Genomic DNA, 22,664 nt, shown 5'->3' on the forward strand with positions numbered 1-22,664 from the left:
GTGATGCACCAGCTTCCACTCCAGCCCCCGCCCTGGCGCCCACCTTCTCGCGTCCCGTCCCTGGGAGTCCGGCTACGCTAGGGCCTGGGATAGATGAAATCAGACAGCTGTTGTCCTTTTGCGTTTGGCGATTTCGCTTAGCTCGGTGCCTTCGGGTTCCTCTGTGTCGTAGTTCCAGTCGGTCTCCCTGCTTCTTAGGGCTGGAGAGCACCGGTCGTTCTCCTGTTCTTCCTACGGGGACAGACTGGCCTGCCCCTGCTCGCGTTTTTCAGTGGCCTGGAAGTAGAGGCTGTGCCCGCTCAGACTTCCTCTCCCGACTCCCCGTCATAACCCCTTTCCCTGCCTCCCCCTTTCCCACCACTCTGTTCGTGTGCCGAGAGTTCAGCTGGGTGGCCTGGAGCCTTGGAGGCCCCCATAGTGGGTGGCAGAGCTAAGGGACTCTGGCCCTAATGGGGGCGTGGGTGAACCAGTGGGTCATGTTTGGGGTCCCTCAGGGAAGGGGGCTGCTAACTCTTGGGAGTGGGTGGGTTTAGCAGCTGGGCCCTGGGACAGGTGACATCATGGCAGGAGAGAAGATTATGAGACTAAAAGGGGGCCAGGGTGGCATGTCTGAGTCAGGTGAGGTTTCGGTCAGAGAATGTGCAGGCGACGGTGGCCCCCAACTGACCTCCTTCAGCACCCACCCCCAGAGATCCTTCCACATTTAGGCCTCATGTAGACCCCAGCCCCTGCCTCTCTTTAACCCCACTAAGTTTGGCAGAACCCCCCTCCCCAGTGCCGGGGAGTGAACCTGGGGCCTCTACCAGTGAGCTGCATCCCCCAGCCCTTTTTTATTTTATTTTGTTTTTTCACTTTGTTTGTGGGGGGGTTTGCATCATAGTGGTACATAGGTGGTAGGATTTGTTGTTTAGAAATATGAAACACTGCAGGATTTGTGTGTCCTCCTTGTACAGCGGCTGGGCTAATCTCTGTACCCTTCCAATTTTTAGTACGTATGTTGCTGAAGCGCGCACCAAGTTTGTTTGTTTCACATAGGGTCTTACTAAATTGCCCAGGTTGGCCTCGGATTTGTGATCCTCCTTCTTTAGCCTTCCAAGTTGCTGGGATTACAGGTATGCCCCACTGTGCTCAGCGTGGAAGAGCTTAAAAAAAAAAAAAATTCTTACTAGGTATGTGGTGGGACACACCTCTAATCCCAGCAACTTGGGAGGCTGAGGCAGGAGCATTGCAACTTGGAGGCCTGCATGAGCAACTTAGTGAGACTCCGTCTCAAAATAAAAAATAAAAAGGGCTTGGACAGTAACTCAGTGGTTCAGCACCTCTGGGTTCAGTCCCCAGAACCCACCCCCCATGATTCTTCCAAACTTGAAAAGGAGGAAGGAAAACTTATAGAATAAAAATTACAAACAGAATAAAGTTTCTACTACATAAATTTCTGCAGCTTAAGATCTCAGTAAAGGCTTTGAAGTTCTCACCTGACCCCAGTCTTTTTCTAAGATGATTACTTGTTTTAGTTTGTCTTCTGTTGCTCTAACAGAGTACCTGAGACTGGACAATTTATAAAGACAAGAAGTCTATTTGGCTCATGGTTTTGGAGGATGGGAAGTCTAAGGGCATGGCTGTAGCTTTAGTGAGGGTTTCTGTTCTGCATTATAACATGGCAGAAGAACTGAAGGGAAGCAAGTGCTTAGGAAAGGGACAGAACCTGAGGCAGCCTTGTTTTATGACAATCTGCTTTCTTGAGAATGAACCCACTTCCAACTTAATACAATTCCTTTGAGAAAGGCATTAGTTGGTGACGTAATCACCTGCTACAGGCCCCACCGCCCAGCCCTGCCACAATAGCAGTCAAATCTAACCTGAGTAACCGTATCCAAACCACAGTGTCACTCACTCCTTACAAAGAACCCTCTAACTCAGCAGCTCCACACCTGGCCTCCCTTCTGGCTGCCAGCCAGCTCATAGGCCCAGGAGCTGGCCTGTCTGCCTGCTGGCCACAGGGCTGGTTCCAGGCCCGGATGCAGGCCCAGAGGTGGAGAACATGCTCTAGGGTCCTGCTCCTGGATAGGACTTGAACTCAGCTCCTTCCCCATGTGGCACTTGGGCGGGTTCCCTGGTCTCTGGAAGCCTCATCTGCCATTTCAAAATGAGATCGTGAAGGACCAGTTTCGTGCGGTTATTGTGAGCCTCAGAGATCTAATATGTTTAAAGTACTAGGCGCCTGGCAAACCATCAGAGAGCTCAATAAATGTTCGCAGCGGGAAACCCTTTGGATTCAAATCTTCCCTCGTCCTCCAAGTTCTCTACCTCCAGCTCCTTGGCTGGCGGGATAGCCCAGTGCCTGACTGATCTGGCCCTTTTGAGCTCAGACTTTGGGGTGTGTCCACCTTCTCTGAGGGCTTGCTCAGGTGTTGGGGAGGGGTCTGGACAGAGGACCCCAGCATGCTAGCTGGGCAAGGGCTGGGTTGCACAAGCTCCTGAACTTGGAGACCTTTATCAGGCAGTTTTGGCAGCAGGACGAGAGAGCCAGGCCCGCAGACCAGGGCTGCTGCTTGTTCTGAGTCCACTGCAGGCTACAGGGTGCTAGGGCCCAGCTGGGACCGCGGCCTCCTTGGCAGAGTTGGGACAGCCCTTTCCAGCCTGTGGCTCGGTCCCCTCCTGCCTCCCCACTGAGGCCCACTCTCCCTTGTCCCCAGGCTCCATCTCGGTGAATAGCCGCAGCACCCCTTTCTTGGCCACTGGGGAGAGCGAGATCCTGGACCTGGAGAGTGAGCTGTACCTGGGCGGCCTGCCCGAGGGGGGCCGGGTGGACCTGCCCCTTCCCCCGGAGGTGTGGACAGCGGCGCTCCGGGCTGGCTACGTGGGCTGTGTGCGGGACCTCTTCATAGATGGACGCAGCCGAGACCTCCGGGGCCTGGCCGAGGCACAGGGGGCTGTGGGTGTGGTCCCCTTCTGCTCCCGAGAGACGCTGAAGCAGTGTGCATCCGCCCCCTGTCGCAACGGGGGCGTCTGTCGAGAGGGCTGGAACCGCTTCGTCTGTGACTGCATCGGGACCGGCTTTCTGGGGCGGGTCTGTGAGAGAGGTGAGGCTGGCCGTGGCCGGCGCCCCGCCCTGCTCCTCAGGGGACCCCCACTCCCGTGCCTCCGCCCCCAGGGACCAGTCCCAGCTGCCACCTGGTAACGAGTCTCTGGTCTTCTCTCTCCCTTCCTTGGCCTTCGCCTGCCCGCCCCGCTTCCCGCTCCCGGGCAGAGGCCACGGTCCTGAGCTACGATGGCTCCATGTACATGAAGATCATGCTGCCTAATGCCATGCACACGGAGGCCGAGGATGTGTCCCTGCGCTTCATGTCCCAGCGGGCCTACGGACTCATGATGGCCACCACCTCCAGGGAGTCTGCGGACACCCTGCGCCTGGAGCTGGACGGGGGGCAGATGAAGCTCACTGTCAACCTCGGTAACCACCCCGCCCCGTGCCTTCTGGCCCCCTCCCTGGCCTGCCTCTGACCCCCACCCCCCTCTGTCTGGAGAAGCTGGTGGTGGCGCCAGTGCGGGGTGCCCCCTGCAGAGTTTGGGGGTGGGAGGTGACAGCCTGGGTCCTGGTGAGGACACATAGCCTAGGCCCCTGCTCCACGCTCGACAGCACAGTGAAGGCCGGAGACCCAGAGCGTGGCCACACACCTGCCCGAGTGTGCCAGGGCTGTGGCACCTGTCTTCCCAGAGTGCTCACGTGGACCTTGGTGGCACCTGTCTTGCACACACATGTGATGACACAGCTCGGTCTTGCTTCTGGTGCGCCCAGCTGCTCATTCACTGGGGTCCATTCATTGGGGAGACCCTGGCGGAAGCCTGCTGGGGACTGAGCCTGAGCTCTGTGCAGCGGCGGATACGGGACGGCAGGCAGCCACCCCTGGCTGCTCTGCGTTGTTTAGAGAGCCAGCTCTGGGGCGGGGGTGGGACCTGTGCACACACTGGACTCTCAGGGACATGCTCTCCTGCCTTGTCCAGCACCACCGGGTTTCACAGCCGAGCCCCGAGGCTGCCCCGTGACAACACTGGGTCCCAGGCAGGCATCGCCCTCCCTGTTTTACAGACTACGAAACTCGCCTACAGCCCAAAGCCAGGATGGAGCCCGTCCTAAGCCCTTGCCACTGGCCCTGAGGTGGTGCTTTCTCTGTCACCTCCACAGGGCTGTCAGGTTGCTGGCCCTCTCTACCCCTGTCCACTGCCTCTTCCTCTGCTCATGGGTGAGGGCAGGTTTGGTTCCAGGTCACCGGCCAGTTCCCAGTATCCACGTGGGACTGAGGCTCCCTTGGGAGGCTCCATGGGCTTCACCTTGCATGGTCAGGACAAAAAGAGGCCAGTGGGTTTACTCATCCGGCTAATATCTACGGGACATCTCATAAGTGCCAGCTGTCTTCAGATCCAGGGGCTGCAGCAGGGAATAAGCAAGGCTGTGCCCTCCTGGAGCTTCTATTGCTGAGGAGCTTGGGAAGCGAGGGGTCCTAAGCTGATCGCATGGGGTCACATCTGCCCATCTCAGACTGGCCGCTCTTGGCATATGAGGATGCAGTGCAGGGACCTGACCCGTAGAAGCCTTCAGGCCACGAGGGTCCCCTGGTGTGTCCTGGCCTGGAGGAGAAGGAGGGCTCTTCTGAGCAGGTTAGAATCCTCAGCTGGGCAGAACAAAGAGGGTGGAGCTGTGCACATCGACCTGGAATCTCGTCCTCGCCTTGGACTCCGGGGCACTTCTGGGGAAGACTGGCCTTTCAGGGTTCGTCACCTGGTTAGTGGGGTTACACTGTGCCTTTCCTCCGCCTGGTCACCCGGCCTGTGCATTCCTGGGTCCAGGGCCTGTAGGGAGCAGGGCCTGAGGTGGGGAGCTGTGCAGGTGGCCAGGCCCTTGAGCTGTTTGAGGGGATCCTACAGCTCTGCTCTGACCGCAGTCCCAGCCCAGAGAGTGGGTGGGCAGCCGCTCTGCCGGGGAAGCCGGCTGGGAGGCGCCCCCTGGCCAACATCCTCAGGTCTGCACAGCAGACTGGAGAGGAGGCTGCATCCCTGGCCTGGAAAACATGCCCTGCTGGGCTTTGGGAACTTTCGCCCTTGGGATCTACCCTCCTTCCCATTGGGCATGCTTCTCTGTCTGAGTCACACAAATCTCAGAAGTCAGATAACAAGGTGGCCCTCCTGGAAGACCCATGTGTTAAGAATGGGCTTCTCACACTGACAGCCAACAGGACTGTCCTGCCCTCCTGTCACCTCTGGCTGTGTTCCTGCCCCCATCCACAGGGATGTGTGTGCATAGCTCATGACAAGCTAACCCAGCACTTGGTGCAGATCAGATGCCTCCTGGTGTGTGGACACGGGGTGTAGCCACTGGAGACAGACACAGTCTCAGATGACGATTACCTAGCTGCCCAGCCACCCAGCCTAGGGCTGGGCCGGGAGAGCTTGTGTTTGGGTTTGGGGTCTAGACTTGGGATCTTTTAATATTGGGTAAGTCATTTCTCTTCTCTGAGCCTCTGTTTTCTTTTCTGTTAAACGGGGATAAGAATCCTCTCTGCTCTCTGGGGTGGTTCTGAGGCTCAGATGGGATGATGGGACTGAAGATATCTGCAGGGACCCATCCACCTTCTCAAGGAAAACCACTGGAATAGGGGCCCGGGCTTGGAGGTGGGCCTGGCAGGCTGCTTCCACCTTGTGTCACCCAGTCTCGCCTCAGGAGCCCCATTTCCATCTCCATCTTGCTACTCCCCAGGGCCTAAGGGGCCCCACAGACCAGCAGCACCCAGGCCCTGGGCCTGGGCCAGGGTTTTAGTCTCTGGCCTCATCTGTAGGGAGGGAGGTCAGAGGTACAGAGGTAGCCATGCGACTCAAGAGGCACTCATGGAAGGACCCAGACTCAGTGCTGGGCCTGAAGAGGGAGTGGAACCTGCCAGTGACCCCTTGGGATAGTTGGAGGGACCCTATCTGGTGACTCCAGAGATGGGGAACTTGCTAGACAAGACAGGGCTCCTTCCAGGCAGAGGACTGAGGAACTGAACTGTGCCCCCGCCCCCACCCCGCCATGTCTGCAGACACGGATCACATTTCCTGAGCTACCTGCAGCCTCTGAGTGAGGCAGTTGCTCTCTGTCCCTAGAAGATGGTAGTGTCGCTGGATTCTTTGCCCTGTTCCAGCATGGCCTGGGTCCTGCCTTCTGCCCTGGGGTTGACCGCAGGGCCAGTGCCAACCTAGTCTGTCCCCTCCTCCCCCTTCCTGCAGTTGTCCTCCACCAGGTATGCCGTGGTGGCCCAGCTGTCCCAGCGTGGCTGACATGAAGTGCGTGGCCCCACGCTGCGCATGTCCTGTCCGCGGGAGGTCATGTGCTCTGCCGTGTCTGGAGCTGCCCTCCTCTGAGATGGCCAATCTGATGTTGGGCTCCTCTTCCTTAATGTCATCCTGCTCTTCTGAAACCCCCTGGTTCCAAATTCCCTCTAGTTCTGCCTCTGGAGCTGAGTGGAGCTCTGGTTCACATTTGAAGTCAGGCTGAACGCATGTCACATCCACACCCTTTGACCCTGGCGCTGGGGGAGGGACGCTGTCTTCCCGCGAGGGGCTGGTCAGGGGCTCCTTCTGAGAGCCAAGCTGCAGGGGAGCTGGCCGTGCCCGAGGCTGTGCCAGGAGCTTGTGCTGCCACTCTCTGTGTCGCTGCCGAGAGGAGATGCAGCCATGGGCTCCGGAGGCTGTGGGCCACAGCTCCATTCTGGGCCTGGTGCGACGGCGCTGGGGAGCCGCGTCTTTCTCTGCATCCTTTTCCACATGGATGGCTTCCCCCTGTCCTGTCATGCATTCACACCTCCGCCCTGCTCTGTGCAGCTGGGGCCTTGGTGGGTCTGTGCAGGCTGATCCCGGCCGTCCACTCCCTGTTCTCAAGGCGCAGGCTGCGGGAGAGCAGGCCACGGGTTTTCCGGCTCCGAGCTGTGCTCGGGTGGGCGTGCATGGGAGGGGCCTGCTTCTCCAGCCCTGCTCCCCTGGGAGTCCACCTTCAGGGTGGGCTCACCCTTCTCACGCCCCACTGGAGCAGGGGCTTCCGAGGTAGGAGTCGCTGCAGGTGGGCTGTTGCCGTCACCTCTTCTCTGGACAGATGGACCCTCCGCTCCTGACCCTCCTCTGCTGGGGAAGGGAGAGTCAACTCCCCTGGGTCTGTTCCCCAGCGGGGATCGGCCTGCCCTTCCATCCCCTTTTTTCTTTTTTGGACCCTTCATTGGTGAAGACTCTGCTGGCCCTGAGAGAGCCCCCGGGCCCTGACTCCAGGCCTGGCACCCTCCCAGCTTGCCGGCACCCCTTCCGCCTCTGTCCAGCCTCTCCTGCCCTCTGCTCCCCAGACCTTCACTTTCTCTCTGCACCCTCTCTGCCTCCTTCCTCTCCCTGTCACTTCTCACTTCCTGTGTCTGCCCTTTGACCTTCCTCTGCCCCTCTCTTGGTGCCAGGCTGTGGCTCAGGGTCCCGGCTGCTCCCCCCACTCTTCTGCTGCGGTTGACAACGCGTGTGGAGCTCAGCTGTACTGCCCGACAGGCCCATGACCCCCAGGGCCACAGGGGCCATCTGATTACCTCCACTGCAGGAACCTTCAGGGGCCCAGGGGATGCCAGGGGCATCCTGAGCCATGGGGTATGTGGGCAGGGCCTGTTTTTGGAGGAGCAAAAGGAGGGAGGCCAGGATATGGCTGTTCACTGAGGGCTCCCTGCAAGACGAGGGCTGTCACCTGATCCCTTGCTGATCTTCCTGTCCCAGTCCCAGTTCACAGCAAGGGAAGCCGAGGCTCAGAGAGAAACCCTTTGCCCCAGATCACATAGTAGGCAGTGTTAGGAAAAGACCACCGACCCCTGCCTCCAGGCCCAGGGCTTTCTGCGGCTCCGGCCAGCCGACTCCCTCAGGCTGAGTCGGGTCTGGGTCTCATAAAGCAGGGCAGGCAACCTAAGGGTCTAGGACCTGGACTTCACAGGACCTGGTGCTCTGTTCTTCTGCAAGGGCTGGCTCTTCCACCTTTCGGGCGATGTGTCCAACCAGGGTGATGGCCAGAGGATCTGGGGCCCCAGGTTGCAGGTTCTGCGAAGCCATGGTCTTGCCAACCATGACCCCTTCCAGCCTGGAAATCGGCACGGCAGTGCCGGGCTGGGCAGAGGCAGGAGCCTTTGTTTACCAGGTCTGCTCGGCCCCGACTTGCTCTGTGTCTTAGGAGAGGTCGTATTTTGGAGGTCTCCATGTCTCTTTCTGTGTGACCTTGGCCCCTCCCTAGGAAGACATGAAATACTAGTTCTTCAGGGTGAAGGAGCACCCCAATCCCTAGTGGCAGCCTGGCTTCTCCCAGGACGGGTGGGCAGAAGGAAGGTTCCTGTAGGGGCGGTGCAGCCCCTGGGGCTCTGGGAGGCACATGGCCTGGGGAAGGGGCCTGGGGCAGACCCCTCCATTGAGCTCAGAGCAGGAGCAGCCGTGTCACGCCCGGGCTCTGAGCAGGGAGTCGTTCCAGAGCAGGGGGTGCAGGACCTTGGCCCCCCACCATCTCCCTCCCAGAGGCTGGGGAGATGTGGGGCTGGCCAAGCCCTCAGCCCCTGGTGATCCCCTGTACGACTGGGATTCCCAAGGTGCCCGTCTCCCTCAGACACGAGCGGCCTGGGCCCCTCCAAGAAAGGGACACAAGCCCTCTTCCCATCACCTGACTGCCCTGCCTCCCGGCTCTGGGGAGGGTTGGAGCCTTCTTGGGGGCAGGAGGGGTTGGGGTTCAACTGAGGAAGGGGAGAGGGCACCTGAGCACGCGTGGTCCCCGGAAAGTGGCCCTGGGGGGAACCCCGCCCGCAGATACCCCTCCCTGTGAAGGATGTAAAAAAAAAAAAACCTTGTTCTGCCTTTTTGTCTCCCCTCCCCCTCTGCCCGCCCCATGGCCCCCCCAGACTGCCTGCGCGTCGGCTGCGCACCCAGTAAGTGGCTTCCCTCTTCTGCAGAGGCCCAAGGGGACTGGGGTGCTGGACACTGGGACTTAGGGAGGGAGGAAGGGCGGGAAGGCGGATCCTGCATCGCTGGCTTGTGTGGATGCTGGGGATGGGTGAGGGGTGGGGAGCAGGTGTGGGGGCCGAGTGGAGGGGGTACTGGAGGGCAGGACGGACAGAATGAATCGGATCAGGGACAACTGGCAAAGCATCCTTGGTCAGGGTACTCGGTGGGTTCTGAGAAAAGAAAGACCAGGGAACTTGTCACCGAAGTCTACAGGAGGGTGGAGAGGAGGTGGAAACAGGGGCCAGGTGGCACCTGCCTCAGGAAGCTCCACCATCCTATAGGCGGGAAGGAGCGGAGGTGCAGGGGATGTGCTGCCGCATCTCCAGAGACGGCCACAAGGGGGCAGGCGAGGCACGCGGGAAGGAAGACGAGGGCCAGGAACGCCCAGGGCCTCAGAGTTGAGCCCAACGCGTGGCTGTGTTGGCTGAAGCGCGCCACCCTGCGGGCTCCTTCAGAGAGGGCAGTGAGGGTTACCAGCGGGGGCCGGCAGGAGGGCGGGTGTGGCTGGGCTGGATGCTCTGAGGTCAGGTCATCAAGGGAGCATGTGAGCATGGAAGGCACGGGTAGACTGTGCACTAGGTCCCTTGCTGAATGTGTGTGTCACATGCTGTGTGAGGACCAGAGACCCTTTAATGCCAGCACACTCAACCCCAGCAGGAGTGAGCACCAGGGGCCCAGGGATGACCTGGGAATGCAGCACAATCCACCTACGGTTGAAAGATAAGTATGTTTGATCTTAGACTTGGGGAGCAGATAATCCTGACCTTGAATAAGTGGTCGAAATTCTGAGGAAGCAGAACATCGCCCTCTGGCTGTGCTGGCTCCTTACCTGCTGTGCATGTGGCCACACGGCCTGTGTGCAGAGTTCAGCAGGCAGAAGGGTCACACAGGGTCCCCCTGCGGAAGGGGGAGCTGGGTACCAGGGTGGATGATGAGCTCCGGGTGCCGTTTCCATTGGGCTGTGCGGTCAGGCTGTGTGGCTTTTGAAAGGGTCAGGCCTGTGCTTATGTACTGGCGACACACTGCAGGTCCTCAGGAGTCAGGAAAGTGATTGTAGGTCTGAACCTCTGCGTGTGGGGTGTCAGGGTGCGACTCCAGGGGCACCGTTCACCCCCTCTTTTACGTGAATGGCACCCTCTGAAGTCGCGCCCCGTGACTGAGTGCATCTGAGTGAGAGAGCTGTGTGTGTGTGTGCACCCTGGGTGTGAGGTAGGCTGGGCGTGTGTGTACTTGTGTGCACGGGTGTGTGGCATCACAGCTGTGTGCACACGTGCGTGGGGGCTGCCGTGTGCCCAGGTGGCCCGGGAAGCTGCGTGGGCACGTGCGGGTGCCGTGCTCACTCCCCCCTTGGTGCTGCAGGTAAAGGGCCTGAGACGCTCTTTGCGGGTCACAAGCTCAATGACAATGAGTGGCACACCGTGAGGGTGGTGCGGCGTGGCAAGAGCCTGCAGCTGTCCGTGGACAACGTGACCGTGGAGGGTAGGTGGACACCTCTCTGGGGTCCCGCACTGGGTTCTTGTGGGCCACAGTGGCGTTCTGGGGCGCGGTCGCTGCCTTTTCTCCCTCAGGGGTGGTTCAGCATGGGGTGGGCCCCAGGGCCTTCCAACGCCCGCAGGCAGCTTTCCCCGAAAGCCCACAGGCCATCCAGCAATGGGCCCACCAACTCCTCGAGCTGTGTCTGCCGCTCGTGCTGGCCGAGGCCAACTCTGCTGATGTCCCTTAGACCCCAGTGAAGTCCAAACCTTGACACGGTTTACTATAAATAATCCCAGTGTCAACTTTGACCCTATCAATAACCCTTTCACTTGAATGGTAATGGTTAACTCACTAGAACCTGAGGCCCAGTCCCAGAGGTGACCCTGCTCTGTGCTCCGAGGCCATCCCCTCATCTTGTCTCCTGTCCCGAGCAGGGCAGATGGCAGGAGCCCACACGCGGCTGGAGTTCCACAACATCGAGACGGGCATCATGACGGAGCGGCGGTTCATCTCCGTGGTGCCCTCCAACTTCATTGGGCACCTGAGTGGGCTGGTGTTCAACGGCCAGCCCTACATGGACCAGTGCAAGGACGGCGACATCACCTACTGCGAGCTCAACGCTCGCTTTGGCCTGCGAGCCATTGTGGCGGACCCTGTCACTTTCAAGAGCCGCAGCAGCTACCTGGCGCTGGCCACGCTGCAGGCCTACGCCTCCATGCACCTCTTCTTCCAGTTCAAGACCACGGCCCCCGACGGGCTTCTCCTCTTCAACTCGGGCAACGGCAACGACTTCATCGTCATCGAGCTGGTCAAGGGGTGAGGGGCCGGGCATTGCTTAGGGGAGCGAGCGGTCCCCTCCCCTTTCAGACCAGACACAGCTCCCTGGACCACTGCGGGTACCTGGCGCCCCCAAACCACAGGTCAAGCTTCAGCTCCCCAACTACGGAGCCAAGATGGAGAAGCAGCACCATGTGCAGGCTGCTGACTCCCCAGTGTCCTATCGTCCCCCTTCTCCCCGGCCCTCTTCACACGCCAGTCAGCCTAGCCCCTCAGCCTTGGAGGAGTCTATCCCAGAACAGCTCCCGGGGGACCCTGCCGCCCCGTAAAACTGCCCCCATCCACTGGCTCCTCTGAGCTTGTGTCACGGGAGCCCGCTCCTCAGTGGGCCTCTGTCCCGGTCCCCTCCCTAGGATGGGACCTTCCATCGTTGCCCTCTTGCCATTGCTTCGGTTCCCTCCTTGGGGTCCCCGTTATTCCCACGGCCCCCAGGACCCCTGCCAGCTGTAGCTCCTCGGTACCCGCCTTCCAGCATCGCCCCCTCCCTGACCCCGTGTCTCCTCCCTACCGTGGGGCAGGTACATCCACTACGTGTTTGACCTGGGGAATGGCCCGTCCTTGATGAAGGGGAACTCAGACAAACCAGTCAATGACAACCAGTGGCACAACGTGGTGGTGTCCAGGGACCCAGGCAACGTGCACACGCTCAAGATTGACTCCCGCACTGTCACGCAGCACTCCAATGGCGCCCGAAACCTCGATCTCAAAGGTGGGGCTGGGGCCTCTGGAGGAGGCCTGGCCCTAGCCCAGATGCCCGGCACCCCGGCAAGGGGCCCTTCCTGCAATGCTGCTTCCTCACCCCCACCCAGCCTCCCTGCCTCCCAGTCTCCACTAGGTCTGACTGACCATTTCCGGTCAAAGTCCCACTCAGCTTTCCTGCGAGTCCACCTTGCCACTTAGCCCTGGTCACGAGACATGTTCCATGGGGTTCCCAGGGGCCTGAACCTAGAGCGAGGAGCATGTAGCCCAGGCCTTGCAAGGACCTCCCAGACCCCCAGCTTGAGAAGCCTGCCTCAGTTGAGGGCTGGAGAGAGAAGAGGTGCTCGGTAGCTGGTCCAGTGCTGCTGCGGGGCGGGGACAGAGGACGGAGCACGCACAGTACCTGGTGGCCCTGAGTCCTGCATCTTGGGCATGGGCTGGGCTCACTGTGGGTGACACCGGTGTTCCACATTCTCCAGGGTCTCTTCACTAGTCATCGACATGGTCATTGCCTGTCCCCAGGGTAGGCGGTTGAGAGGGTGGGAAGAGGAGTGTGAATGAAGAGGCTGGACATTGGGATAGGAGGGATGAGGCTGGTGGCTGCTGGAGCCCACGGAGGTCCATGTGAGCTACCTCCTCGCACAGGCCCCGAGGGACCCCGGGTATCCACAGGACTCAAACCGCCAGAGCTGGGGAGGGCACCGGAAGTCAGAGAATTCACTCCCCTCACCAGATCCCAGGTCTGCCAGACCTGGTGGCACAGGGCTGCCAATTCTTCTTGCTCCCAGGAGAGGGCGATGTGCCCCAGAGAATCTGAAGTGGCCGCCAGCCTGGGGTGGGCTTGTGCCCGCTGGCCAGGGTGCAGGTTGACCAGTGTGTGGGCGGAAGCCCTGCTAAGCACTGGCCAAGGGGGATCCTGGGGGGGATTGGGTGGCCCCAAGGAGAACTTCTTCCCAGAGCGCCAGCTGTTTGGGGCGGGGAGGAGGCTCAGCGCTGCCTGGGAGAGAACTCCAGGTTGGGAGAGGCCTAAGGAGTTCTAGAAGGGGAGGCTTGGGGGGAGCGGCGGGGGTGGAGGGGATGGGGCTGCACGTTATGAAAGGCCCTGATTACAGGCCGGAACTGGAACCGAACGTGTGGGAGAGAGCTCGGAGCAGGTTCCTCCAGCTGTCCCCCCACCCCCAACTCTCCCCGGCATCTGGGCTTCTCTGGGAGGGGTGCAGGCAGATGGCAAAATGGAGAGGAAGGAGGAAGAGGTGGGGGGTGGGTATCTGCAGGTCGCCGGCTCTCTGTTAGGGACACCATGAGCCTCCTAGAGAGCTGGGAGGACCTGAAAGCAGGGTGCCAGGGTCCTGGGAGGGGCGTGGGGACCGGTGTGCTGACCCCACTCCCTTTGCAGGGGAGCTGTACATTGGCGGCCTGAGCAAGAATATGTTTGGCAACCTGCCTAAGCTGGTGGCTTCCCGGGACGGCTTTCAGGGTTGCCTGGCCTCGGTGGACCTCAACGGGCGCCTCCCGGACCTCATCGCCGACGCCCTGCACCGCATCGGGCAGGTGGAGAGGGGCTGTGACGGTGAGTGAGGGGAGTGGCTCGGTGTGGCCTGGGCCCAGCACATGCTTCCTTCTTGGGCCTGTGGGAACCTGTACCCAGAGCTCTGGGGCAGGGGACCTCTGGGTGAAGGGCCGCTGGCCCTCCACTCCGGCTACTTTGCATAGTTCAAGGCCAAGCCAGGCAGTCTTTGAGCCTCACCTCGTCCCCCAGGCAGAGCTGAGGCTCCTGCATCCCCTGGGGGAGGGAGGGGGCTCGGCTGAGTCGGGGTGTCCCTTCCTCCTGCCCGCTCCAGGCCCCAGCACCACCTGCACGGAGGAGTCCTGTGCCAACCAGGGCGTCTGCCTGCAGCAGTGGGACGGCTTCACCTGTGACTGCACCATGACCTCCTACGGAGGCCCCGTCTGCAACGACCGTGAGTGCCCGGGGGCGGGCGGTGGGAGAGCAGGTCCCCAGCCCGGGAGCTCTGCTGCCTTCTTCTAACTTGCCACCATGCCACCAAAGCCAAGCAGAGCTGCTGGCAGAACTGTCTCGGAGTCTTTCTCTGGAGACGGTGCAGAATCACTGCTGCCTGGATCTCTGGGGTCATCTGTTGATAGGTGACCCCTCCTGGTTCTGAGCTGGTGGGACAGCTGGCTTCCCTGGATACAGGCCCTGCTGTTCCCTTTTTCTCCTTCAAGAATCCCAAGTGCAGGTTGTCCTCTTGAGACACAAGGACACTCCCTGGTGTCCTGGCTTGGTTCCTATCCCTCCCTGGGCATCTACCTGCCAGCTAGTGTGTTGTCTGAGGTCCTTCCCCAGAGAGGGCAGGGTTAGCAGCACTTTCTAGTCCCTAGTGGTTGGTGGCTGGCAGCTAGTTAGAGACTGGCGGAGTGGGGACAGTCTTTGGCTTTTGGAGGGACTTTGGAGCTTCTCTCTGATGACTGGGCTGGGGCAGGGGCTGGGCAAAGGACAGTCTCCTCGGACATCCCTTGAGAGGGCTCTGGTGGGAAGCTCTGTTGAGAGACCAAACAGACACGCTCATTCACGGGCACACGCGTGTGTGCACTCACACACACACAAAAGAACTGCGTCTTTCCATGTGAGGAGCGTGCAGAGAGTCCCGGCGAGGGCAGCAGATTCGCAGAGGTAGTCCACAGCGCCCCTGCCTCCATGACCACACTGCTGGCTCTTTGGCGAATTTCTCATGGGGACACCTACTGGTTCCAGGGACTGGGGCTCTTGAAGGGAGGTTGGCTTTCCCTTCCCCTTTGAAAACACATCCAGCCCATCTCCCTCAGCACTTTTCTGGTGTTCTTAGGCATGGCCAGCCCTGGGGCCCTTGTCCCCACGCTGTCCCCAGGATTTCTCTCATCTGATCTGCTGCTCTCTGTGTCTGCCACAGCCTCCCAAGACGGTCAGCTCAGGGGCACTTGGGGCCTGGCTGTCATGCTGTGGCCGGGCCTCTTCCCTCCAGGTAGCTCAGCTCCACACAGTTCTGCAGACATATAATGGACAGTTCAGTGTCACTGACAAAGCCCCTTCCGTTTGATCTTCAGAGAAGTCTGTGGGCTGCAAACCATCCTTACCTTTTGACTGGGGAGGAAACCGAGCCTGGCATCCCAGGGCATTGGAGGCACAGCTCAGCTAGAACCGTGTGTCCTGCCTCTGACTGTTGCCCCTGTTGCTCGAGTTCTGAGGATGGTGGTTGTGCCATTTCTTACTTGGGGTGGAGGAAATCTGATCAAAAATTGCTGCTACCCATCAGCACTACTCACTCCCACACAGTGGAAGCTTCTGGAAAGGGGGCCCAGTGATAGATGGTGTGTGGGGGGGAGGTCTAGGGAGTTGTGCCACCTTTGGGCAGAGATGGGAGGAGCAACTTCTCTGGGTTCCTGTCTGGTGGAAGGGAGGGAGAGTTGGGGCTGGGGAGCAGGGCCCATCTTGGGAAGTGTCACCGTCCCCAAGCACTGGTCTGGTGGCATGGCCTGAGCAAAGCTGCGGAGCTAAAGACAAGGTGGGTGTGATTGGGAGCCTGCATGCTGCTCCTCCCAGGGAGCCACCACTGACCCTGGGGTACCTCTGATCTGTCCCCACCCCAAGGACAGGGCAAGAATCTGGGGAGTATGGTCTCTGCTGAGGCTTTCAAGCCACACCCACTTTCCTCCTGGGGTTGCTTTTCTGTCTGGCTTTTCACGCCTTTTCTATGGCTGGTCTTCTTGGGGACCTGTGTGCCCAATATCAGGCAGGGACCCAGTGGGGAGGTGCACTCTATATGAGGGTCCTGGGAGCCCAGCATGGCCTGGGCCTGAAGAGAGGGAGGAGGGAAGACTCCACCAAGGTGGAGAGGCAGAGCCAGGCCCCTGAGCATCCCAGCTGGGGCAGGCAGCTGTCTGGTGAGGAAGACACTGGGAGGTGTGACCTTTGGGACAACCTTTCTTCATTCATTGACTCCATTTCTCCATCTGTGACTTGGGAACTACTCCTGGTGGGGACAGGACCTCTGTTCCTCTAAGGCTCAGGAGATTCTGCTCTGGGAAGACTGGAGAGAAGATCAGAAAGAGAGAGCCCATCTCTGTGATGAGAGACAGGAAGGTGGAGAGGATGAAAACAGGATTTGAAAAGAGAGGGGCGGTACTTCCTTCCCCAGAGCCCCTGGGCTTGTGCTCTGTCTCAGAGGCTGTCTCCTGCCTCCCAGGGGGTCGGCTCCTCTCTGGCTCTGCCTCCCTGCCTCTGCGTCTCTGCAGCTCCTATTGATCTCTTGCACACCTCTGTCTCTCTGCCTTTACCCTCCTGTCTCCCCCTCGCCAGCGCCTCCCCTCCCCCTCTCTCCAGTTCCCACTCACCGATATTGATTGGCCTCTAGGCGGTTTCCCTTCCTCTCCTCTCGCCACCAGCTCCTCCCTCCCTCCCTTTGGGGCCATAAATTTTCTGCCTGCTCAGAGCTGTGTCAGTCTATATTCCAGAGCACAGGAATGGGCCAGAGAGGACAGGAAGGCTCCTCCTCTGGGAGCCTCAGCCTACTGTCTCCTTCCTCTTGGGGCCACGCAGCATCCGGAAGCCTCATCCCGGGGGCCTCTGCGAACCTCTTTCTTAACTTTAGAAGGACTGGGGGCCTTAGTAGGTTCTGGCATCTAGCAAGGATTAAGGGTGGCAGCCGCAAAGGGGGAGCTGTCCCAGGTTCTGACTGTACCCAGGAACAAGGGCAGTGTACAAGTCTCTCGGAGACAATTCCGCTCCCAAACAATTCAGACTCCATAAGCAGGAGCCAGCTGTCCCCAGCCCTCCCCTTTTCCACCTCATCTGCCCCTTCCTCTTGCCCATTTCTTCTCACTCTGCTATACCATGTTTTCAGCTCCGCACCACCTCTCCTCTTCCCTTCCTCCTGTACCCTCCACCTGCTTCCCCAGGGCACCCTCTTTCCTGTCCAAGCAGGTTGATACGAAAATGGAGGTGACATCCAAATGCACTTACCCCCAGAGCCATGACGAATGCTTCCCAGAGGCCCCCCAAAGTTTTTTGGAAGGCAGATCCATGTGAGGGGCACTCCATGGGAGACAAAAATATCCCAGGAAGGGTTTTGTTGTAAGTGGGACACTCAGTGGACAGGTGTCCTGGAGACCCCCCGTGAAGGGAGAGGTTGAGGCTGGGAGAGAGGTCTCAGGCCTGGAGAGGAAGGAGTGGAGGAGTGGGGGAGCTTGTGCAGCAGTTGAGATCACCCTCTTGGGACGGTGGGGAGCAGAGTGTATGGCTGTGTCTTACTCTTGAGCACCTTTGGGGCTCTGGGTACATTGTCTGGTATGGATGACCCTGTTTTGGAGGGTGAGTTTCGGGGGGGAGGGGTGTATGTGTGTGTGCTGGCCATGCATTGCCTGCGATCAAACACGTATGTATGTGTGCACGAATGCCTCCGTGAGCATGTGTGCACGCCCTGCTGAGAGCGATTTGGTGTGCAGTGTCCGTGAGCACATGCATGGATAGTGTCTGCACCGTGTGCCTGCCCGCACACTGGTGCCTGTGTGGACACGTGGGTGTCTCCATATCCAAGCCCGTCTACATCCCAGCGTGCACGTGTGTTCGGAGGGCTGCGTGAAGAGGTGGCTCTGGCCACATCTCCGCGCTGGACCAGCGAGCACTACTGGGGCTCGTCCGGGTGGGGGGCAGGGGAGGAGGAGGAAGAGAGCGGCCTCTCTCGCTAGCCTCAGTCCTGTTCAATTATTCAGCAGGGCCCCTTCTCCCGGAGGGGGGCGGTGCGGGTGGAGAGCGCGCGCCCGGCGCGGGGGAGGGGCGGGGCGCGCGCAGAGGAGAGGCGAGCGCCGAGCGGGCTAGCCAGGTGCCACGCCGCGGAGCTGCCCAGCGCCGCCCGCAGATCGGGAGCCGCTCGGCCCCTCCGCCCTGCCCCCTCCCCCCGCGCCCCCTCCCTCCCCGCCTCCTCCCTCGCCCTCCTCCTCTCCCTTCCAGCCTCTCAGCCTCTGCAGCAACACTCCGCTGCCTCCATCTCTCCGCCGGAATCTCGCAGGCTCGCGCCTCTCCTCGGCTCGCCCCGCTCCCTCCTCTCCTCTCCCCTCCTCTCCTCTCCCTTCACCCCCTCACCCGGATTCGCTTCCCTTCCCCGTTCTCCCGCCCCCCTCCCCGGCCGCTCCCTCCTCTCCCCCGGCCTCCGTCGGGCGGCAGCGGCAGCGCGGCGGCGGCGCGGCCGGGAGTCTCCGCCGGCCTCGCGCTTGCCGGGGAGCCGGGCCTCCGTCCCCCTTCTCTCCTCCAGCCCGCGCCCTCCCCCGCCGCGCTCGGTTTTCCGCAGGATTTCCCCGCTCTCCCCTCCCCGCGTGGCCCCCGCTCGCCCGTCCTCTCCGCCGGGCACCATGCCCCCTCCCGCGGGTCTCTGACGGCCCCTCGCCGCGCCGAGCCCGCCGGCATGCGGGGAGACCCCTAGCTGCTCGCGATGGACCCAGGCGTCCTGGACCTCGGCGTCGCCGCTCCGCGGACCCCGGATTCCCCGGCGGGATCCAGTTGATCTCATTGGCTCCGGACTGAGGCTCGGGCTCGGGCGCTCCTTCTCCTCGCCCCCACCCCCCTCCCGGAGCTCGGAGCCGGAGGGGGGCTTCGCGGGGCCGCGCAGCCCCGCGTCCCCGCCCCCGGCATGGGGCTGTGAGGCGGCCGCCCCCGGGCCGAGATGCCCCCCGGGGGGAGCGGGCCGGGGGGGTGCCCGCGCCGCCCCCCCGCCCTGGCCGGGCCCCTGCCGCCGCCGCCGCCGCCGCCACCGCTGCCGCCGCTGCTGCCGCTGCTGCTGCTGCTGCTGCTGGGGGCGGCCGAGGGGGCCCGGGTCTCGTCCAGCCTCAGCACCACCCACCACGTCCACCACTTCCACAGCAAGCACGGCACCGTGCCCATCGCCATCAACCGCATGCCCTTCCTCACCCGCGGCGGGCACGGTAAGTGACGCCGCCACGCCGGCCTCCGGGTGCACCGCCCAGACCCCGGCGGGCCTCACCCCAGCTGTGCGCGCGCGGACGACCCGGGGCACCCCTCTCCAGCTCCCATCTCGGCCCCACCCTCGCCTCCCTCTCTCCTCTGCCCCTCGGTCCCTCCGTCACTTGGTTCCGCGCCTCACCTGCATCTCCTGATCCCGGCGTCCGCTCTTTCCGCCTGGCCTCTCCGTAGCCCCATCACCTCCTGCCTGTCCTTTCATCCTTCCCATTTCCCTTCCCCATCACCTCCATCCCTGCTCTGCCTGTTTCACCTCCACCTCTGCCTCCACCGTATCACCGCTCTGCCTGTTTCACCTCCACCTCTGCCTCACCCTCACCTTCCCATCACTGGTCTGTCGCCTTCCCCTCCCACCCATCTCGGTCCCATCTGTCATTTTTGCCTCTGACATGTCCATCTCTTCTGCTTTTGCCTCTTCATATCTGTCGGTTTCACCTCTGCCCCTTCAGCAACCTTCCCTTCTTCTTCCCTTACCCGCCTTCCATCCATCCCGGCAGTCAGCCCCATACTGTCCCATCGTCCACCCACCCTTGCCCCTTCCTCTCTGGTGTCTACTCTCTCTGCCACCTCATCTCAGCTCCACTTCACCTCTGACCCCTAGCATCTCTCACCTCTGTAGCCCCAGCACTGTGTCCCAGGCTCCCCATCACCTCCATCAGTCACTGTCCACTCATACCAACCTCGCCTCGTCCCTGCAGCCTGCCACCCCTAATCCCTTCCCTTTCCACCTCAGGTCCCAGCCCCTCTGCTTCTGCCTTCCGCCACTTCTCACCTCCACCCTCCCTGCCCTCCCTAAGGGCCCTCTGTCGCTTCATATCTTAGGCCCCCAAGAATTCTCTGTATGCCACCTCTTCCCATCTCTGTCCCTGTCACCTCCTGCCTCCTTTTCACTTCCCTCCTCTGTACTCTGCCTCACCTCCCACCTCTGTACCTTGTCCTTCCATGGGTTACCCTCATCACCTCCATCTCGACCTCTCTTGCCTCCACGTCACTTCCCTCCTCACCTTTCATCGTTCCTTCCCACTTCATCCCTCCATCACGTCCCTCTTCTGTCCCATCCCATCCTGTATTCTCATCACCTGTTCCTGAACTCCCATCCCTTCCCATTTCTGTGCCCCCATCTGCGCCTTCCACTTCTGTACCCCTGTCACCTCCCATCTGGGTGCTCTGACACCTCCACTCTCCAGCCACCTTTGATCTTGACTCCTATCCCCTGCCACCACTGGCCTTCAGCAGTTTTGCTCTGTGGCCAGTGTGGCTTCCCATTTCTGTGCTTCCCTTCCCTGGCAGGCCTGGACCCTCCTCACTTCTCATTTGTGACTTCCCACCCCCTCACTCTGTTCCTCCCTTGGCCACTACGGCCACTACGCCTCCCTCTTCCTTGCTTCCCATCCTTGCCCCCACTGCCGCCCTTTTCTCCACTCATCTCTACCTCCCATTGTTGTTCAGGCTGCCCATCCTTCCTGCCCCTGCTACTCCAGGCTTGCTGCTCCGTTTCTGGCCTCCCCTTTCTCTTTCTTCCTCTGTAGCTCTCTACTTTCATCTGTCATGGCTCTACTTTTGTTTCATCCAGTTCCCCAAGAGCAGCTCCTGCAGATCCTCTCTCCTTTCTTCTCTCTTCTCCAACATAGCTTCCCCTATCTAATCTCTGTCCGGGGGTGCTCCTCCCTTGCAGTGCTCCCAGTTTCTTCTCCCATGTCCCCACCCCACACCTTGCTCCGGATCTTAACTCCCTCCCCTCCCCAGAGTCTCTCTGGCCTTCTCCACCTGCTGCCCCTCATTGTCTTCTGGCTCCCCAGGCCCGGTTTGTTCTCAAAGGCTCTCAGGCCTTGGTCTGTCTGGGCAATGAGGTGAGGCATAAAGGGGAAAGATAGGAGAGGGGAGCCAGGTACACTGGGAAGAACTTTGCTGGGTCAGGAGGAGGGGAGTGAAAGAGGAAGGCAAAGGAGAGAGGTGCTGGCCCAGGGATGATGGGATGACTGCAAGGAGGGCCCAGGAGCTGGAGTGCCCAAGGATCAGTCAAGGAGCAAGAGCGGGGCAGAGAGAAAGAACACGGGCCATGGCTTTCCACTGTGCCTGATGTTTTAGTCTCTAACAATTCTAGATCTTCTAGAAGGGTTTTTTTTTTTTTTTTTGGCCTGGCTTCTAATGCTGCATGGACGCAGGCAGACACACACACACACACACACACACACACGCACACACGCACGCACGCACACGCATGCGAGCGCTCAGAACCTATGGAATGTTGGCATTGAGATTGCTTCACAGATGGCTACTCTCTTTCTGGGCACAGGAGGGAGAGGACCAGTGACTGCCCAGGGCCATGTGAAAGTAAAGGAAGAGCTGGAGGGCACAGTGGGACAGTAAGGAAAAGTGTCTGGAGGTGGAATGGGGAGCCTCTGAAGGGTGGGGTGGCCAACAAGGAGGAGGGTCCCAGGAAAGACAGAAGGCAGGGAGGAGGCCACCTGTCATGGCTGAATGCCACCTCTCCTCAGGCCTCATCCTGCCCAGAGGCTCCCCAGAGACGCCCTGTGCAAGAGCACCCCTCTTCTCTCCTCGCCTGCTCCTCTGCTACCCTCAGGGAGTCCCACTGTGCCTCTGCTCCCCTTCCTCATCTCCTCTCCACTCCTTCCCATTCCCCCTCCTAACCCTCACCTCTCCTGTTACATAATGTCCCTGCCCACCTGCCAGATGCCATGGACACTTCTGTACCTGATGTCACTCTGGGACGAGGGAAGACCATGCACCTGGTCTAAAAATGTGAAGAGGAGGTGACACTCCCTTGGTCCTTGACCTCCCCCCAGTTCTTCCTTTTTTTTTTTTTTTTTTTTTTAGTGGGGATTGAACCCAGAAGTTCTTAACCATTGAGCCACATCCCCAGCCCCTTTTTTGTATTTTATTTAGAGACAGGATCTCTCTGAGTTGCTTAAGGCCTTACTAAGTTGCTGAGGTTGGCTTTGAACTCGAGATCCTCCTGCCTCAGCCTCCTGAGTCACTGGGATTACAGGTCGTTTTTCAAAGTCCTTGAGGAGCTTTCAGCCTCAGGTTTCAGGTGCCAGAAAAGGAGGGCTAGATCCCAGCTTTGAGTCTGTAGCTTCCAGAGCTTCTGAATTTACTGCTCCATTACAAAGGAGTTCAGCACATATTTTGATTCTGGATATGAGTATTATTTTGGATTTCATACTGGATGACTTATGGCCAAGAATGGGGTTAAGGGTTGAAGGGATATGTTCTGGGATTTTAGACCAAGAGAAAGCTGAACTCAGGGATCTGGACCTGTGGAGATCGCCCCTCTGTGTTGTGGAGGTTTTTACAGAAAGATCTGGGACTGGCTGTGAGCACCTATGTTAGTCTGAGTCTTCTCTGGATTGTGCAGGACACTTCAACTTCTCACAAGTCTAGATCTTCTGTCATGGCATCTTATGCTGTGGGGAAACAGGGGGTCTGCACGACTAGCTTTAGCCCTGGGGGCATGAGTGTATGGGATGGTTTTACATGAATGATTATGTTGTTTGGGTCTGGGTTAGCTAGCCATTATTAATGGTTGGTTGGATTTTTTTTTTTTCTTTCTAGAATGCAGGTGTGTGTGGACTGTATGGAAGATTGT

At 60.0% G+C, this 22,664-nt stretch overlaps 1 protein-coding gene across 30 annotated transcripts in view; it reads left to right on the top strand.

The window, feature by feature from the left end:
- Positions 1 to 22,664, top strand: part of Nrxn2 (neurexin 2) — a 102,082-nt gene that overhangs the window by 49,495 nt on the left and 29,923 nt on the right. For 11 of the 30 annotated variants that reach the window (XM_047516382.1, XM_047516397.1, XM_047516402.1 and 8 more), the window contains 8 exons: positions 2,697 to 3,083; positions 3,251 to 3,454; positions 8,931 to 8,957; positions 10,393 to 10,512; positions 10,944 to 11,325; positions 11,865 to 12,055; positions 13,442 to 13,615; positions 13,887 to 14,006. In XM_047516382.1, coding sequence (XP_047372338.1) covers positions 2,697 to 3,083; positions 3,251 to 3,454; positions 8,931 to 8,957; positions 10,393 to 10,512; positions 10,944 to 11,325; positions 11,865 to 12,055; positions 13,442 to 13,615; positions 13,887 to 14,006 — 1,605 coding nt within the window. Of the gene's footprint in view, positions 1 to 2,696; positions 3,084 to 3,250; positions 3,455 to 8,930; positions 8,958 to 10,383; positions 10,513 to 10,943; positions 11,326 to 11,864; positions 12,056 to 13,441; positions 13,616 to 13,886; positions 14,007 to 17,838; positions 19,000 to 22,664 lie in introns of those variants that run through there. The other 19 variants (XM_047516380.1, XM_047516396.1, XM_047516392.1 and 16 more) reach the window with 6 other exon arrangements.

Source organism: Sciurus carolinensis, chromosome 11 (assembly GCF_902686445.1).
Source record: "Sciurus carolinensis chromosome 11, mSciCar1.2, whole genome shotgun sequence".
Taxonomy (NCBI): domain Eukaryota; kingdom Metazoa; phylum Chordata; class Mammalia; order Rodentia; family Sciuridae; genus Sciurus; species Sciurus carolinensis.